The following is a 19,210-nucleotide window of genomic DNA, read 5'->3' on the forward strand; positions in this document are numbered from 1 at the left end:
GATGGACCAAATGGCCTGTTTTTGTGCGATGATTCTTCAAATGTAGCTTTGTATATAGCAGAATTTGCACCATTCTGCCATTTGGATCTTGATCTAGGGTCCGTGGAAGTCCGAGTGTTTGGACTTGTGTAACTAAGTCAGTGATCATTTTGCACACAGTGAACTTACCTGAATTTTTAAAACCAAATTCACAAAAATGTTGCTCCATTACTGTTAATTACTAAAAGGTTCTAGTGTTAGATTATTGAAGTTTGATTAAAAATAAAATTCAGCCAATTTTAAACAAAAAGTTAAAGGTGACAAATTAGTATTCAAAGACTTATAACACTAAGTGTTTTCCCAGTACAGCTTTGCAGGCACAGAAAAGTAAACCTAATAATTTCTATTTTAATACAGTATCTCAAAAAACAATGACAATTTATACAGAACTCTCCTGACTGCTATGAAATGTAGCCTGATTAACAGCATCTATCACAGCTATAGCATCATATTTAAGTAGTATTTTATATCGGGAGAGTCCAGTACTAGGGGGCATAGTCTCAGGATAAGGGGTCGGTCATTTAGGACTGAAATAAGGAGAAATTTCTTCACTCAGATTATTGTGAATCTTGGGAATTCTCTACCCCAGAGGGTTGTGGGTGTTCAGTCATTGAGTACATTCAAGGCTGAGATCAATAGATTTTTGGACTCTAAGGGAATCAAGGGAACGGGCGGGAAAGTGGAGTTGAGGTTGAAGATCAGCGTGATTCTAGGGAATGGCGGAGCAGGCTCAAGGGGCTGTATGGCCTACTCCTGCTCCTATTTCTTATGTTATGTTCTTAAGACAATTAAAGCCCCTACATCAGCTCATCTGCTGCTGAAACCCTCATCCATGCCTTTGTTACCTCTAAACTTGACTATTTCAATGCTCTCTGAGCCAGCCTCCCATCTTCCACCCTCCATAAACTTGAGCTCATCCAAAAGTCCGCTTCCCATATCTTAACTCGCACGATGCCCCGTTCACCCTCACCCGTGCTCGCTGACCTACATTGGCTCCCGATCCAGGAACGCCTCGATTTTAAAATTCTCATCCTTGTTTTCAAATGCTTCCACGGCCTTGCCCCTCCCTATCGCTGCAACCTCCTCCAGCCCGACAACCCTCCGAGATCTCTGCGCTCCTCCAATTCTTGCCTCTTGCGCAGCCCCGATTTTAATCGCTCCACCTTTGGCAGCTATGCATTCAGCTGCCTAGGCCCTAAACTCTGGAATTCCCTCCATAAACCTCTCTACTGCTCTCTCCTTCTTTAAGACGCTTCTTAAAGCCTAGCTCTTTGATAATTGGTCACCTGTTCTAATATCTCCTAATATGGCTCGGTGTCAAATTTTGTTTGTTATCGCTTCTGTGAAGTGCCTTGGGATGTTTTAATACGTTAAAGGTGCCATATAAATGCAAGTTGTTGCTGTTAATGTTTAAAAATAGTTGTTCCCCATTAAAAGTGTTTACTGGAAGAGGACTTTAAAACTATATACATATAGATCAATTTAACTTTAATATTAAAGTCCAAAGCCCAATTCGCCTTTCCACTGATGAACAACTTATTGTTCTTTCAAAAGTTTGTCAAATTTTAGTAATATCAAGCCTCAATTGCAAATAGTGTTTTGAAGCAGTGAACAAAGTTGACCAATATAGAAAACTTGTTAAAATGAAAAAATTATTGCCTCACTTTTACCTAGAATTTTACCTATTTAAGTTTTGTACAGTAAGTTTTCTCCAGAATAGTGAGATCACCATAATAATCTCAAATTACATAATATACATTGTATAAAGAAATTTGCATTTTTCAGATTCCTACAATTGCTTTTAGTGTGTAATTTCACAAAATTTTTCCTCAATATACTGTGCATCAAATTATTTAGCTTTTTGAGGATCAGTTCTTTAGCTTTTATGAGAAAGTAAAGCTGAGGCCACCACACTTGTTCAGTTTTCTACACTATTTCACTGAATACCTATATTGTTGGTTCTAGGCCACAGATAGCTCTTTTGCTTATAAATTGGCTCCAAGGTTAAAGCAATTCATTCCTAACTAATCCCCTACTAAGGCACATAGGATGAGACACATAGAAGTAGTTGCAACAAGTTACAGAACAAACCACCTGGATTTGCATTTAGACATTTTTGATTTAACAAAACATTTGACCCATGTCATTGACCCAAATGGCACATTGAAAATGTATATCTAGTACTTGTATAGAGTGCTTTTGAGGTGATCTTAGATGAGAACAGCAGCTTCTCAACATAAAATATTCACACCTGAATCAGTTTGTGTTTAATGCAATGCCACTATGTTGAAAATACTTTTTGAATCAATGGTTTTGACAAAGCAAGAAAGTTAATCTCAGTTTTAAGAACTTAGTTACGGAATGTATTTGATTCATTACTGTACAATTATGCAACACTGTACATAACTTACACTGCCAGGATTTTAGTAATACTACTGACAAAAAAAAAATGAAAAATGTCACACGCACTTTCCATACAAAGAATACTAAGTGCGTAACATGTCTTTCCGTGTATGATAAAGAAGGTAACACAAGAAATTCATTGGTAACATCTGTATTTTAAAACTCCTCAATCAATACATGAGCTTCTGATTACAGCCTATTTACAGTAAGTGGTCAAAAAGTGGACCTAAGAGTGTTCACATAGTAATCTGTCATGAAACACAGTGACTGCTGTGTGTTGGTATAAAAACCACACATACTACCAATGTGCACAGTAAGCAACACTTCGGTTGCTTAAACGAAGGAGGTTATTGACTATTTACTGACTACAGTGTGCATCATCACATTCACCATTTAGCATTTTTGAAGGTACTGTGGAGCCCACTTAAGACAGTCTAACTTGTGTCTTGCTGGTCGACTTTTATAGAACTTGTAATACATTTCTTTCACGCCCCACTCATCCCTGAAATATATATTTTTCCTGCTTAAGATCATGTTTTGCTTTAGTACATCACACAAAAAACTTTAAATATCCATATGTAACATACCCATATCAGTTCTCAAGTTACTTTAGCACCTTTGAAGGTGCAGTTCTGAAGTACAGCATCCACTGTATAGTAACCGGTTCTAGCTGAGTGCAAATGTCTTGCATCAGTATTTGAACCAATGAGTGATTATTCAACAGCATATATTCTTGGAGACAGTATGTTTGGCCCACCCAGCCCTTTTTCAAAGCTGACAGAAATCAAATATGCACACTCTGCTTACTGTCCGATTTAAAATGGTCAGCCTCTTAATAGGATCTGTACTGATATTCCAACACTTGAGCAAAAAGATTGAGGACAACCCGTGAAACTTAATGGTCATTTAATTTTTTTTTTTGAAGTGTGAAGTTAGTTTTCTTAAAAGGTTGAGAACAGTGCAAGATAATGTGTATGTCTAATCTGCAGTAAAATTAAAAAACTACAAAAAGTTTTTTTTTAAACAAAGTTTTATACCATACATTTTCCCACACCTGGTGGGATGAAAAGCTGTTGTATCAACAGAGTGGTGTAACACACAGAGCAATATAACACTGGTAGTGTAACATTCCAACTGGATCAATACAGTGCATACTACGCCATAAGACATTATGGCTCAATTTCCCACTGCTTCATTAAGAAAAAAATGTTGAGGTGCATATGGTGTTGATGACCCCCCACATGTTAAATTAGTCATGTACACAATCCCAACAATGTTAGTCTTGTGTCACGCCACACTGACCATACACCAAAACAAGCAAACTCATACACACAATGGATAACGCACTTAGCTATGTTCTATGCTTGGAGTTAGGAAGGGTGCTCATTTCTCTACAGGAACCTTTAAGTTAAAGCTAGTTGCATGAATTAATTTTTGCGTGGTGTAAATGTGAAATACAGCAGGTAATAGAAGGATATGTAGCTTATACTGCTAATGAACAAGATCTTGTATAACCAACTTACACTGTGGTTAGTTATTGGTTATATCTTGCTTACAGTTTTGTATCCCACCAAAACAATTATGTATCTTTAACAGATACTTACTCTAATGTACAGTACTGCTAATGTATCTGCAAGGAGTGTATTTTAATACACTTCTACTACAAAATACAAAAGTTATGAACTGCATCTTGATGCACATGGACACTAACCTTTACACAACCAGTGTGCTGTGTGTAGAGGTATTTTAACACCACAATAGGTTTAAAACCACCAAATTAAAAACAAAACTTCCACAAACTTGTAAGAAATAACTTCTCCTTAACTATAAATTAAAATGCAGCAAGTCACAGGGACAAGCAGAAACACAATCTTCAGTCTAAAAATATATTTGCTTGCAGTCTGCCACCGAGTAGGGAAACCTAGATCCAGGTATTCTGATATAGCAATCTTCTTGGAGTTTCTGTGCCACCCATAGGGATGTTAAATTATTTTTTTCTTTTTTTTGAAAAAAGTTAAAACAATGACTACATTTATAGAAGAGCTCTCAGACATCCATCTACTGTACATGTATTGTACTGACGCCCTTCCTTTTGCCATACCATTTAAACGTGAAGAGAAATGTTATATACAGTACTGCTACAGAACTGACTGTCGTTGATAATGAAACAGATGTGAAATCTACTGTAAAGTAAGTAGCACAATACAGAAAACTGTTGCTCCACCTCTTACTACATAAATGTATACCATGGGAATATTAGCACCATGTTTCTTTGTTAAGTTGAAATCCCTTTTTTCACACCTTTCTTTATTTCAAGAGCCTTCAACTTTTTCCAGAGATCTTCCCGCTCCTTTTCTCTTTTCTTTTCCCTGAAAAATATTTTTAAGAAAAAGTAGGACCATGTTATGAGGGGCAGTCTCCTTTTGTGCATTGATATTTAATTTCATAATGTACAGCAGCAAATATTAGAAAAATACACCACTACTGCCAGTCACTTTTAGCAGTACCATACTAGACTCTAAACTCAGAATTGCTACTTCACTTCTCAGTGTGATCCCCATTTGAATCTGGCTGTCAACAGAGTGAAAGTTGGCAGTTTTGGCTTGCAGAGCAAAGCTCCTTTTTGGCTGGCTGCAGAGTGGCACTGGTGCCGCCCAGGAGAAGTAGGCAACAGATAGCCTCATCCCTTCAAACGCGAGAAGGAATCATGGTTGGAAACTCGAAAACAAAAAGAAGTGAATGGCATCAAACCTCTTCTTTACCCTGTTCTTGTCTAAAGGTGCATTCTCCATTATTTTTAATGATCAGTTCTTGAGGGAGGAGGGGAAAAAAATTAATGCGTGTTATTTTTAAAGTTGAACAAAATCAAGTTTCAATGTCTATTTTCATTGGGTCTCTAAAGTGGACTGTGAGTTATAAATGACAATGTATTACAACATCCATTATTCCACCATTAGAACACAGTAAATGCCTGTCACATGCTTTTTAGCTTCATGTGGTTGTGCTTTTCCTGATTTTCCTATTAATTATTTCCCACACACTTCCTTTCAGAGATCTGCTGTCACTATGATTTTTGAGTAAATCCACACTATAACTGTGCCTCACTGTAGCACTAATACACAAATCTATACTGATATAGGCTGTTTGTACTTAAATGAAGGTAATAATTAAGAAAATCCTACATTCAACAGTCATTAATCTATTAATAAACCCAATTAAAGTCATTAAAATCTTACTTTTGGCGTTCTGACTTGTAGGATGCCGTCAGCTCATCAAATAAGGGGCTGTTCATTTCCATAAATGCCTTCAGTACATTGTAGACTAAAGCTACAATTGCCCTGCACAATTCAGAACAATGCTTAGAAAATATGTTTTGACCAAGTTAGCACGTGTGCATGAAATGCATTTGTAAAGTGTCTATAAACTCTTGACAATTTAAAAAAGTCAGAAAAACCCATGATGGCTTCAGTATTGAAGGAATATTGATAAATCCAACAGTTGATTACCAGAGGATAACATGACCAGTGCACATGTATACAATTTCAAGGACTAATCAAGCTTTTGGTTTGTGCACATAAATACAAAATATTTTGGGATTAAAGAAATCAAAGCAAGAACTAAAATAACATTTTTATCAGCTCATCTCTAATACTGTATTACTAAAATGTGCTATAAACACTAACCAAAAATAGTAGATGTACTTATATAAAAAAAATTCTGCCTTAAGATTTCATTTTTCAGTACAGTAGAACCAATGTGCTTCTGAAAATTATGTTTATACCAAACATTTTTGTTTGGTACTACAAGAAATTAACGAATTAAAATCAAGGCAGGGAGGAAAATCAATGAAACATTTTCTCAAATAACAAGTGTCTGCACATTGTTCAAATTGAAGAGCAATCTCCTCGACATGCTGGGTTTAAAGTACATGAAATAACTAATCAAAGCCTGAGCAACGTTGCCACAAAAGTAGAACAGAAGATGCATCATACACAGTATTTCTGTACATTCCTTTCTTCCTATAGAGGGTGCTGTTCCTAAAGGATAATCGCGTGCCTTTATCATCACTGTTGGTTGTTTCCAGATTGTATGAAAAACCTAGCCACCACTATGCCTCAGCCTCACTCTCCCTTGTTCCAGTTTTGCGAGCACTTACCTGGACCACTGCTTCTTCAAACTTTAGAAAGATACGTGTGCCTGTCAGCATGCTGCTAGGTGCATGCACAGAATTATCAAAGCCTTTTTTCCCCCCCACTGGTTTAGTGCTCATCTACACTATAAATCGGGAATAAGAGTTTCATTTACACCATCACACCTTTTGAACCACCTATGCATACTGCAAGTGAATCTCCAAGGGGAAGAGTGAAATGGTCAGTTTCTGGACATCCAACAAGCTGCTATAAACTTAACAGGGTTAATCAAGAAACTCAGTAGCAATAATCATTCAAATAATGAATTTTGTGATCCATATAAATAAACAATTGCCAAAGGCAATTATAGTCCAAAATGTGCTGGTAAATTTGGCTCCCTGATTTTACTCAATAAATCCTCAATTAAATACAGTTACATACATAGAGTTTGAAGCACGGAAACAGGCCATTCAGCCAGTCTGGTCTACGCTGGCATTTATGCTTCCATTCCTCTTCATCTAACCCTATCAACATATCCTTCTACTCCTTTCTCCCTCACGTGCTTATCTGGCTTCCCCTTAAATGCATCTATGCTATTCTTCTCAACTACTCCTTGTGGTTGCGCATTCCACATTCTGACCTTCCAGAATTCCCTTGATTCTAGAATGGTCCCCGTGGATTGGAAGGTAGCAAATGTAACCCCGCTGATCGGGAGGGGAGGGAGAAGGCAGGGAACTGTGGGCCAGTTGGCCTGACATCAGTGGTAGGGAAAATGCTAGAATCTACTACTGAGGACGTATTAGCAGGGCACTTGGAAAATCATATGATTTTCAGAGTCCCAAGTCAACAGAGTTTTATGAAAGGGAAATAGTGTTTGACAAATCTATTGGAGTTTTTTTGAGTAACTAGCAGGGTGGATGGCAGGGGGGGGGGGGGAAACCAGTGGATGTAGAATGTTTGGATTTTTAGGGGGCATTCAATGAGGTGCCATGCAGGAGGTTGTTGCACAAGATTGGGGCTCATGGGTAATATATTAGCATGGATTGAGGATTGGTTGGATGACGGAGCAGGCTCGAGGGGCCGTATGGCCTACTCCTGCTCCCATTTTTTTATGTTCTTACCACTCTTTGGGTAAAGAAGTTTCTCCTGAATTCCCCATTGGATTTATTAGTGACTATCTTATATTTATAGCCCCTAGTTTTGGTGTCCCCCACTAGTAGAACCATTTTCTCTACGTCTATCCTATCAAACCCTATTATCTTAAAGACCTCCATCAGGTCGCCCCTCAGCCTACTCTTTTCTAGAGAAAAGAGCCCCAGCCTGTTCAGCCTTTCCTGAAAAGGTAGCCTCAATCCTGGTATCATCCTTGTGATTTTTTTTTGCGCATTCTTCAGTGCCTCTATATCCTTTTTAACATCATATTTTAATGACCGCATCATCTCCAATTTGCACAATAATGCAACTTTAATGTAATGAATTGTCTTATGCTGCTTCACTGGGAAATCAGCAGCTGTGCAGGAGCTGGAGGAAGAGTTGGGAAGGTCAAAGAGACAGCTTTTGAGGACCCTTCGAAGGAGGGAAGAAATGTAGCAAGGCGGATGGGTTTGGGAAGGAAATTGCTGAGTGTGGAGGAGGGAATGAATGCTGACGGCTCTAGCACTGATGGTGGTGTAGAGGAAAGAGGGCACAGTAGACCGGAGTCAGTACAGTATAGTACTCAACCTGGGACATACAATTGGAAGCGGCTGCCTCGTGTGGGTGTTACAAGGCCACTGAAGAATTTGCAGATGAGGAAATTGCAATCAATATGCTGTGGATTGGGCGGAGCCAGGTGCAGTTGACCTGGATGGGGGCAATAGGTGAGCATAATTTACTACAGGATGGGGTGCAGGTGGCAGAGTTCTGGATGAGGGAGAGTTTGTGTAAAGTAGAGATGGGGATGCCAGTCAGCAAGGAGGGAATTGGAGAAGACTGGCATAAAGTGGCAAGTGGTGTTCCACAGCTGGGACCACTATCATTCACAATTTACATTAACGTTTTGGACTTGGGAATCGGAAATACAATTTCAAAATTTGCAGATGACACCAAATTTTTCGGGGGGTTGGGTGGGGGGTGGTATTGTAGCTAATACAAAAGGAAGAATGCATCAAAATGCAAGAGGATATTAATAAACTTGCAGCATGGGCATGTAATTGGAAAATGAATTTCAATATAGATAAGTGAGGTGATGCATTTTGGTAGGAAGAATAAGGAGGCCACATACAGCTTGGATAATAAGAGTCTAAATGGGGTAGAAGAGCAAAGAGATCGCGGGGTATTGGCACACAAGTCACTCAAAAGTAGCAACGCAGGTTAATAAGGCTATAAAAAAGGCAAACCAAGCACTAGGGTTCATTTCAAGAGAACAGAATTGAAAAGCAGAGAAGTTATATTAAACTTGTATTGAACCTTGGTTAGACCAGATTTGGAGTATTGTGCACAGTTCTGGTCACCATATCATAAAAAGGATAGAGGCATTGGAGAAGGTGCAAAAAAGATTCATAAGGATGATACCACAATTAAGAGGATATACTTATCGGGAAAGGCTGAACAGGTTGGGGCTCTTCTCTCTCGAAGAGAGAAGGCTGAGGGGTGATCTGATATAGGTCTTTATTATGAAAGGATTTGATAGGATGGACGTAGAGAAATATTTCCACTTGCGGGGAGTCCAAAACTAGAGGTCATAAAATAAGACAGTTACTAATAAATCCAATAGGGAATTCAGGAGAAACTTCTTTACCCAAAGACTGGTAAGAATGTGGAACTTGCCACCACAAGTAGTAGTTGAGGCAAATAGCATAGATGCATTTAAGGGGAAGCTAGATAAGCACACGAGAAAGGAATAGAATGGTATGCTGACAATGAAGTAGGGAGGCTCGCGTGGAGCATAAATGCCGGGATAGACTCGTTGGGCCGAATGGCCTATTTCTATGCCATAGACTCAATGTAACTTGACGTGAATAAGAGTTCTGGTAACGGAGGTGGATGATGTCACAAACGAACAAGTAGGCAGTCTTGGCGACAGACTAGGTGTGGGTTTGAAACCTATTTTAGGATTAACCAGGACACGAGGTTGCGCACTACTGAGTTCTGCCAGAGTGAACAGTCGGAAAGGTGGATGGAATTGGCAGGCAAGGTGCAGGCGTTCGGGTACAAGCCAAGAGAGAATAACTTTGGTGTGGTATACAGAAAAATAAAGTTCTCGAAGGCAATAGAAATATTTTCATTTTAAATATAAAAATACATACGGGTTCCAGTGTTCTTTAGAGATTCTATAAAGGCTGGGAAACATGATAGGCAGAATTACAGAAGAGTTCTCTTCTATGAGACTCATAATGTATTCATTGTTCCAGTAGTAAAGCGCCCTTTCAGCCACCTTAAGAGACAGAAAGGACAATTAGATTTTCAGCAATATTTTAAAAAGACATTGTTCTGTACAAGCAGCACAAATACTGGGAAGTACAGTGTCTCCTCTACATACACTTTGTATTTGTTATAGTTACTGGGCGATCTCCCATGTGTCACTCAGGAACAAAAACATTTTGTAAAAGTGGAGTCTGTTGAAACAGGTAGATTCTGTATTCATTTTAGTCGGCTGAGATCAACACTGCAGAGGCTGCTGACAGTGATGAGTGTACATTGCCTAGAGTGCTCACTCTTATAGCTTGGTGGAGTTGGCATTGGGAAGGACTTTTGGACAGTTCTCTCATGGGCGTTGCAGCAGGAGTCATGGGTGGGCATGTGGGGAAGCAGTGAGCTGGCAGATCAGCTCTTCTAGCACTAGCTGGCTTCACCAGTGTAAGAAAATGTCCTGTAAGTTGTCCGAAATATGTTCCCAAAATGGAGTTTCAGCTTAAAAGTGTCCAAAAAAAATGGAGTCAGTAGTTGAATTGAATGCTGGAAATGGCTCGGAAATCAAAACTAATTAAAACCATGAAAAGGTTTATTTAAACTAACATTACTTATTCGTGTTAAAAGGCCCTTGGTGGAGATAGCTCATTAGTGGGACATAAATATACCATGCCTGATCTGGTCCTGTGTAGGACCCTTTGTTAAAAGAAAAGATTGCGATGTTAAGGAAGTGGAAAGAAGTCTGGTATGCCTAGGTATTGGTAGTGGGTGACGTATGCCAAGGGTTCACCTCTTTTGGTGCCAATCAGTTTTAACAGACACGAGTGTCCTAGAAGCTAATACCATCATCCCAGTGGAGGAGGAAAATCAATTGAACCTCACCGCTCGTAAGGACAAGGATAAGCACTAGAAACACTGCTAAGCACCCGCATATAGACTGTAATCTATTCAACAGACTGGCTACACAATGCTGTTAATTTGTCAGATATCTAAGGAGTTTAATCCTAAATTAATCTCACCAATTTGTGTCAGTCTTGGACAGATTTCAACCCATAACTTGACAAATCAGCAATTCAGTAATACTGAATTATGGCAACACTATTTCATTACCTTTACAACCTCTGTTACTCATTGTTGAGTAACTCAATTATTTGTTATTCTAATTGTTAGAAATAGTTATACACAGGGTTACCTATCTATTAATTGTATACTGTTTAAATTTAAATAGTTGATAATTCTAATTTTGTAGTCAATAAATAGTTGTTAGAGGTCAGACGACAAGTCACGCGCTATGATAATTTGGTGAAACAGGTTCATTCATTCGCTCAATAGCTTCTAGGTATCCCATGTGAGGATTAATAAGGCAAGTGTAAATTCAGTATGGACTGGGTGATGCAAGTCAGTTCAACAAGCCACTTTAGGTGTCATTCATTCCTGGGCAGTAAACCCCAGACGTTTTCTTAATGAGGTGTTACAGTGAGGGAATTAAGGATTATTCTGGTTCCATGATACATATTTGTCAGGATATCAACCCCAGTGTTCTTATACCAGTAAAGAGAATTAAACTCAAAAATAAAACATCAGCATCTCTGACTCCTTTTGGTCTTCCATCCCAGGTTCCAATGCAGTGTGAAGATAGGAATGTGAAGTTGAGATTATTAAAGATCTCATTTTGCAAAAATTGATTTTCCTACAGACAGCCACAGTTTATCTAAGTCCTCCTTCATTTTCCTGCAGACCGTGCGCCACAAAATGGAGCCACAAGCCTGGATTTTCCAATTGGCGTCAACCTATTTATTTTAATTGGGTTACCACCAGCCTTAAACGATAGTTGCAAAAAAGTCAGGCTACAGAGTTGAGCAGTGACATTTTGTTATAGGGGCAACCATTTGAACTGAATGGAGATCACCAAAAATCCAGTTTAGTCCACTAAAAAAATCAAAGCCTTCAAATGCTTGTATACCATGCGCCAAAATAAAAATAATTATGCACTGGTTATGAATTGTCTGCCACAACCAGGATTGTAACCAGGTTTCAGGATTACCGAAACTCCTCAAGATTAATGATTTTCTGTATTTTTTTTTCTATTCATAGGGCTTTTCTCAACAGTAATAACATCACTGCCCAGAGATGCGGTAGCACAGTATTGCTCTTCACTTTCTCAGTTCTGAGTATTTAATTTTATAACTTCATATAAAAATAAGCACTCTCAAAATCGTATGCATTTTCAATGAGAAACGTGTCAACATTCAATAGTTAAGGAGGCCAAGGTATGGGCTACAATTTGTTTATGACAATAATTTAAACTTAAGATCAGCACAAATGACTCAAAAATTCTTAGATTTATTATTTTGAAGAAAAGAACAAATATAGCTAGAGGGACTAGCAGCAAATATAACCTGATGCTATAGTTTTCAGTCTGAAGCTAAGTGGGGATTTTGTTTTAATATCCAATATATATGGAAATAAAGCATGCATTTATCCTCCAATGCCTCCACTCAGCACACTGTTGTACTAACAGATTTAATACTTTCTTCGTTGAATGTAAATTACTTTCTGTAAATACAAGTCACAGGACCTAATGTGCAACCAGCAATAGTACTTTAACCTATGGCACAATAAGCAATTTCTAACCTGGAAATGGGGGCTGGAAACACATCTGGAAATTTGTTTGAAGAGTGGGTCCTGAATTTTTACAAACTGTGATGGCTCAATAACATCCAAGATTTCCTCTAACTCCCCAAGGAACATGACCTGGTTTAAAAAAAGTAACAATATAAATAATAAGGCAAGACAAGTTATTAACTTCCATCAAATTTTCACAACACAGAAAATATTTTACCACTATAATTTTCTGAAGATAAATCGTCTAACATTATGTAATTGTAATTCAGAACATGCTAATCTTTTTGTAAATTCTATATCTTTGAATCCAGTCATTTTTCTTTCTTTTGTGTCAATTTTCTCCCCTGTCCGCCCCTCTTGAAAGTGTCCACTGCTGGAAGGTACCGTTCTACAAGTGTCACTAACCCTGTTACCTCACCCAGGTGGCCAATCTTCATGTGTGACCCCACTGTGTGTGTTGTTGGCAGGTTGTTCGACTATGGGGAGCCTAATCATCCCCTCACCCAATATCCACTTTCCACCAGGAATTACTGATTAGTGACTGGTTGATATTTCCCCATGTAGCCCAGGGGCAAGGAGGCCAATTGTAGGAGTGCCCTTACTGCCACACTGGCCGAGATCTACGCCCTAAGCACAGGCCAGGAATCGAACCTGTGATCTTCTGATCTGCAGAGTTCAGTTACATGCTCCTAATAGCCGAGACATTGGGGATCCCAGTCATTTTTCTCTTGTATGTACTTCACATAGCCTTCATTCTGTACAGCACTTTGAATTATTCCAGAATATTACTTTATTCCTTCCAAAACATCGAGGCCTGGAGTTTCCGCTTTGGGCGCAATCAGCATTTGGGTGCAAATTGCGCCCAAAAATTGGGCTGGTGCATTTTATGCAGAATTTCCGCTAAAATGCATTAACATAATCACAAACGTAAAAACTTGCTCGAATCAGCGCAATTCAGCAGCTTAACATGGCGTAACTATTTATTTATTTTGCAATAAAAAATATTCATTGAGTGGTAACCTGGTGCAGTTTTATTAATACAGCTGAGAATGGGTTTTTCACTAAAAATAAGGATTTTTATTAAGTGTCTAGTCCTCCACCTGTGAGTAACCTCGTTTTAAATCACTGAAAATGATTCAAAAAACTATACTGAACCATTTACTACTTTCATTGGTGTACACTAGTCAGTTTCTTAGTAAATTAAATATTTAATATTTTAAAACATTTAAAATATACCTACTAATGCCTTTACGCCTAAAAAAAACAAGCTTAATTTTAAGAACCTCCTCGAATGGCAGCAGGCAGGCGCAATGGGCGGAAATTCATCATCTTTGTTATTTCGATCGGGGGGGGAGTGGCCAGTTTTGCGGGCGAGGTCAGCTTCAGCTAAATAATTCTTGAGCCAGTGCAAAAGATCTCGGAGACTCAAATTACGCTGGGCGCAAATTATGCCCAGTGTAAATCGAAATTCTGCAACATCTTGCACTGATTCAGCCGGATTGCGTTGAAAAAGCCAGCGCAATCTAGCGGAAACTCTGGGTCCAAAAGTTTAACTCAAGTGCTGATATTCTGTGGACAATGTTTAGGTTTTCTGGAATCACATTCCAACAGACTAGCAACAGAGATTTTTTTAATATTTTGCTAATCAGCATACTAATCAGAAGAAATTTTGCTAGCAACATTCACAACTCATCTCAATGTCTCTTTAGTCAGTGTTCATTTTGTCATGTTGGTCAAGCTTAATTTAATCCTGATTGGTTTTGTCAATGGAAGAGGTGGGTATTAACAAAAATACAGTACAAAAGAAAAAGTCAGCCCATCTTGGCCATTCAAAGCACCTTCCATACTTTGGGAATTCAAAAATTTATACCAATATAAAAATTAGCATTTCATCATAAAGTGGAGGAACTTAGTGTTTTTTTCAAAATCAATAGTCTGCAATATTGACTTTAGTAATGTGCTGGGCATAAGGCAGAATTTCTTTTAAATATTACAACCGCATTATTTTGAAACCGGTGATGAAAAAAAGTTAAGTGTAACTTATCAGAAAAGTTGAAAAAAAGGACTTAGCACCCCAGTCACAATGCATTTTTGGCACAAAGAATCTAAATACTGCTTCAAGTCATTTTAAATGAAAATCTGTTCTTCAAAATAATGGGTGGAACTTTCAACTTCGTCAGAGACATGAGACGGGTGGTAACTGATTGGCTGCCCGTTATACACCCAAACTTGACTGAAGTCAATGGAACGGAAAACCGCACGATATGTATTATAGGTGGCTGATTTTAGATCGCCCGTTTTGTGGCCCTGCCAGAATTGAAAGTTCCAACGACACCTTCAATTTTTATTGCCAATTATGAATTGGGTCGTTAATGGGATTCCCTCAAATCCAAGTAAAACCTGAGCAAGTTTATTTTACCTGGCCATCACTTCTTCCACACAACAGTTTAAAACGTAGTTTATCAACAAGTAAAGAGTTTAAATACAGTCTCTCAAACACCTATATTCTGAAACACAAACCTAGTCAAGCACATTATGGATTTGCTTTGTTTACAGATGATTTATTCAATAGTAGTAGATATGGCTAATTTAGAAAATTCTACTGCTTGTGATGCAGAAAAGAAAAGTAATAAGTAATCTTACTACTTCACCAGGATCACTATTTTGTCAAAGTCTTGGGGTGCTGCTGTGACCCGAATAAGCAGGAATGCCTGTCCCCATATTCTGACTTGGAAACCTGGAATATGATTGGTTCAGTGTCAGAGATGACTGACCGTCAATCATACCTGACACACAGAACATAGATGATCTCACCGTGCAATGGGGAAGTGGGAACAGATGGAAATTGTGACACCAGGACATATGTGTATATCTTAGAAAAATAATTTTTAGAGGCACAAGCCTATGAAATGGTATGAGTTTTTTTTAAATTAATACGTGAAAGTTTCTATGAAGCAAAGCTGTTAAGTTTATGGAAAAAGAAACTAAAGGCTTCAAAACTTTGAAAATTATAAATTTGGAAACAAAATGAACATTTTATACATCAAAACATGAAAATTGGTCACAGCATACCAAAATCTGTCATTAGCAAACTATTAGGTTATTAGAAATGAGAGACTGTGCACATTAATTTACTCGATTTAAGCCTGCATTTTTCTGCTAGCTATTCTCCCACTTCCTGATTTAATTGCATGCTACATTAATTCACATCCAAGATGAGATTCAACAACTGAATTTCTGTGGCCAATGCTCATTCACCTGCATGAATTATCAATATGTTGCAGTCAGTCCAGAACAATCATTTTAATGGACATGTAATAATGTTGCATTTCCACATAATGGAAATTATAAGTCAATTATTAGTGGATATAATCAGCTAGGCGTTTCTGACAATACTTCTCCAATAGTGGTTACAATGGATATACCAGACAGTGAAAAATTTAAACTACCAAGGAGAAACAACGGAAGTCAAAGTTACAATCCTAATAATGGTATTTGGAGGAAGGGGTTGGGGGGGGGGGGGGGGGGGGGTTACTGATAGGGTAACTGCACCAGAGTCAACCACCAGGAGACTACCTGATCTTTCCATTCTTACAGAACCAGAGCTAGGAATGTTGTTACAATTTTGTACATTCTCACAACAGATCTTCAAGATATAAATACAAAATCAGTATTACTACATTAGTTGGTAGCATTCAAACTATATAGGAAACCAGGTATTTAGCTTATAAGTACACTCACAACATATCTTCATAGAAGATACAAGAATGTGGCTGTTTCGTGTTTTTTTAGATCACTTAATTTTCTCTAGTACTTATGGGATTGTAAATACTTTGTAGTGGGATCCTGATAAATACTCTACAAATGACAAAAAAAATTTGAATTTTTTAAAACTGTCCAATAAATTATTTTGAAATGAGAGTTTAAACTTAGAATATTACAGCAATAGGCAGATTTCTTTTCAATGAAGCATATGCAGAACACAATTCTAAAGTTGATGCTCTGAATCAGTGCATTGTGTTTATTAGTGCTATGGAAACAAGTGATTGAACAGTGAACTATCAATTTTATTTATGTAATTAAAATTTCACTGATAATGCCTATTGTGTATATCTTATATATAATTATATCAGCCTAAATCTTCTTTTCACATATTCAGGCAAGTCTAGGTTCAGACTGTTTGCTTACCTCTTTCTGACTGCAGGTTTTTGGCCAAAACTTTAGTAAACCCCTGATGACCTGAAGAAGCATACCGGAAAACATTTTAAGATCAATCCATTTTAAACTTTTCTTTTTTTAAAAAAAAAGCTTTAAATTGAGAAGCATAAGCAAAACCTACCGATTCGGTTAATGTTGGATCTTTTTCTAGAAACTGTACAATGCAATATGCCAACTGTTAAAGAAAAGTAAAATGACTGTTAAAACTAGTAAAAAAGACAGTTATTTTTTTTTAAACAGGAGTTTTCACTGATGCAAGAATTAAACGATTCTATTAGGTCTAAGTCACAAGGACAGGGAACAATATTTTTGTCCAATCTGCAAAGCAAATCAATTAAGAGCACGGCAATTTATCACAATCAGGCTTGGCCTTAAATGCCTATCCAGCCTTAAGTTTACAAAGACAGAAATGAAATGAGAAAGAAATAAAAAGAAAGTGGATTCTGATAGTCCTTCTGGATGGCATTGTACTTGAATTGTGTGGAATTATTTCTTATTTCGACCACTGAAAACTTTAATACAGTCCATATCTTATCCCAAAGTCTCGCTCACCCATCACTCTCATCTTCGTTAACCCACATTGGTTCCCAGTCACCCAATACCTTAAATTTAAAATTATTTTCTTTAAATCTTTCCATGCCTGGACCTACATTTTCTCCATTACCTCCTCCAGCCCTATAACTCCCCTAATCCTCCCTATTGAACTCTCGGCTAGTTTAGTTATTTTCTCAAAGAATTCCAACAGATTAATTGAGACATGAGTTTATGATTCTAACTGAGAAGATTGAAGGAGGATTTGACAAGAGGTGTTCAAAAATCTCAAAGGAATAGACAAGGTAAAGACATAGATAATTTCATTAGTAGGTAAATCGAAAACAAGAAGCCATGATCTCAAAATATGCACTAGATACATAAAGGGGAACTTAGAGGAAACATTTTCACGAGGAGTGTCACTGGAAGTGAAATGCACTACCAGAAGTGGTGAACAATTACTCAAAGAATATAAAAGGGTATGGGGAGAGCAGAAAAATAGGATTCGTTTGGTGAAAAAGCAGGACTGTGTAAAATCAGCTCCCTAGAGGGACATAAATTTAAACAGGCAGGAAGGGCTGGATGGCCTCCTCCTGTGCTTAAAAAAATTGTAAATCCATGCCAACTTATGGCAACCTCTGTTCCTTAGATGAGGTGCTGAAAACAGCCCATGTCACGCTCACAAGCATTTTTCTGCTTTATAGATGTTGGGCTTAACTGGTCTATAATATTTTCATATTCATGACTTGACCCTTAATATCAGGAAACATTTGCTATCCTCCACATCTCAACTACAGCTCGCAAGCATGTATTTTGATGGGATATTGGAATGAAGATGGGGCGGTAAACTAATTACAAAAATAAGTTAATTTCTTCTATTCAAAGATTATCTCCAGACAATTATAACCTTCAAATATTTATACATTACTATTACGCAGGGATGCTTAAGATGAATTACAGTCACATTTTTGCAACAATATTATATTCTGAACACCTCCAGCATTTAGTGAGCATAGATCCTCGTGAGAAAAACAATCTGGCATTAGTTCAATAAAATAACGATGCATGAAATAAATATAAATAGATATAAATAGTATTTAACAGAAGCAGTGTCCTATAATTATCAAAAACATAACAGGCATTATAAGATTAAACTAGTTTGAGAACAAAGTTTAACAAATCTATTTTCATAAAAATACAACTCTTAAGAAAAGCACAAGAAAAGCTGTTCAAGTAAATCAACATTTTTATACGTCATTGGAAATGCTAGAGGATGAAGACACAGCCGCCAATGATGGGTTGAAGGGAGTGGGAGTTGCACAGGAGTCCACAGTTGAAGGAATGCAGAGTTCTTGGAGGGTTGCAGGACTGGAGGCGGTTAAACAGAAAGGGAGGGGCAAGACTGTGGAGGGATTTGAACACGAAGAATTTTAAAATTGAGGCCTCCTACACTGTCTGACTAAGAGGATCCTAGTGTATCATTGATAGGTTATTTTAAAAGGCTAAAAAGGGAAAAACCAATTTTCAGGCCATTAAATCTAATAACTGCCTTTGAGACAGTAGTCAGCTCCCTTGACTTGTTCTTCCCAATCCTCTGTTTGTTTAGTCCTATAAAGGTTGGGTTATCTTCTAGTTTCTAGTTCTGACAAAGAGCCCACACCTAAAATGCTAATTGACCTTCTGTTTATTTCCGGGTTAGTTTCAGATTTCAAACATTTGCAGTTTTTTTTCCCCAATTCATCTCTGGCTTGGTAGTATCAGATCCATCAATCTGGTATCATATCAGCTTTGTTGATAACACCTTTATATTGCTTGGATGCTTCCAATGAACTGACAATCACACCCATATCTTTCTTTTACTCCCATTGCTATGG

The 19,210-nt window shown here is 37.7% G+C and overlaps 1 protein-coding gene across 1 annotated transcript in view; it reads right to left on the reverse strand.

Annotated features, from left to right (window-relative positions):
* Positions 1 to 2,577: 2,577 nt before the first annotated feature.
* ppp2r5eb (protein phosphatase 2, regulatory subunit B', epsilon isoform b) overlaps positions 2,578 to 19,210 on the reverse strand; it is a 112,554-nt gene continuing 95,921 nt past the window's right edge. Inside the window, exons 8-13 of the mRNA XM_067991921.1 lie at positions 16,927 to 16,980; positions 16,776 to 16,826; positions 12,597 to 12,716; positions 9,860 to 9,987; positions 5,679 to 5,780; positions 2,578 to 4,811 (exon numbers count right to left, since the gene is read on the reverse strand). Coding sequence (XP_067848022.1) covers positions 4,718 to 4,811; positions 5,679 to 5,780; positions 9,860 to 9,987; positions 12,597 to 12,716; positions 16,776 to 16,826; positions 16,927 to 16,980 — 549 coding nt within the window. The 3' untranslated portion in view covers positions 2,578 to 4,717. The remainder of the gene's footprint in view (positions 4,812 to 5,678; positions 5,781 to 9,859; positions 9,988 to 12,596; positions 12,717 to 16,775; positions 16,827 to 16,926; positions 16,981 to 19,210) is intronic.

This window comes from Heptranchias perlo, chromosome 10 (genome assembly GCF_035084215.1).
Source record: "Heptranchias perlo isolate sHepPer1 chromosome 10, sHepPer1.hap1, whole genome shotgun sequence".
NCBI classification, from domain to species: Eukaryota; Metazoa; Chordata; class Chondrichthyes; order Hexanchiformes; family Hexanchidae; genus Heptranchias; species Heptranchias perlo.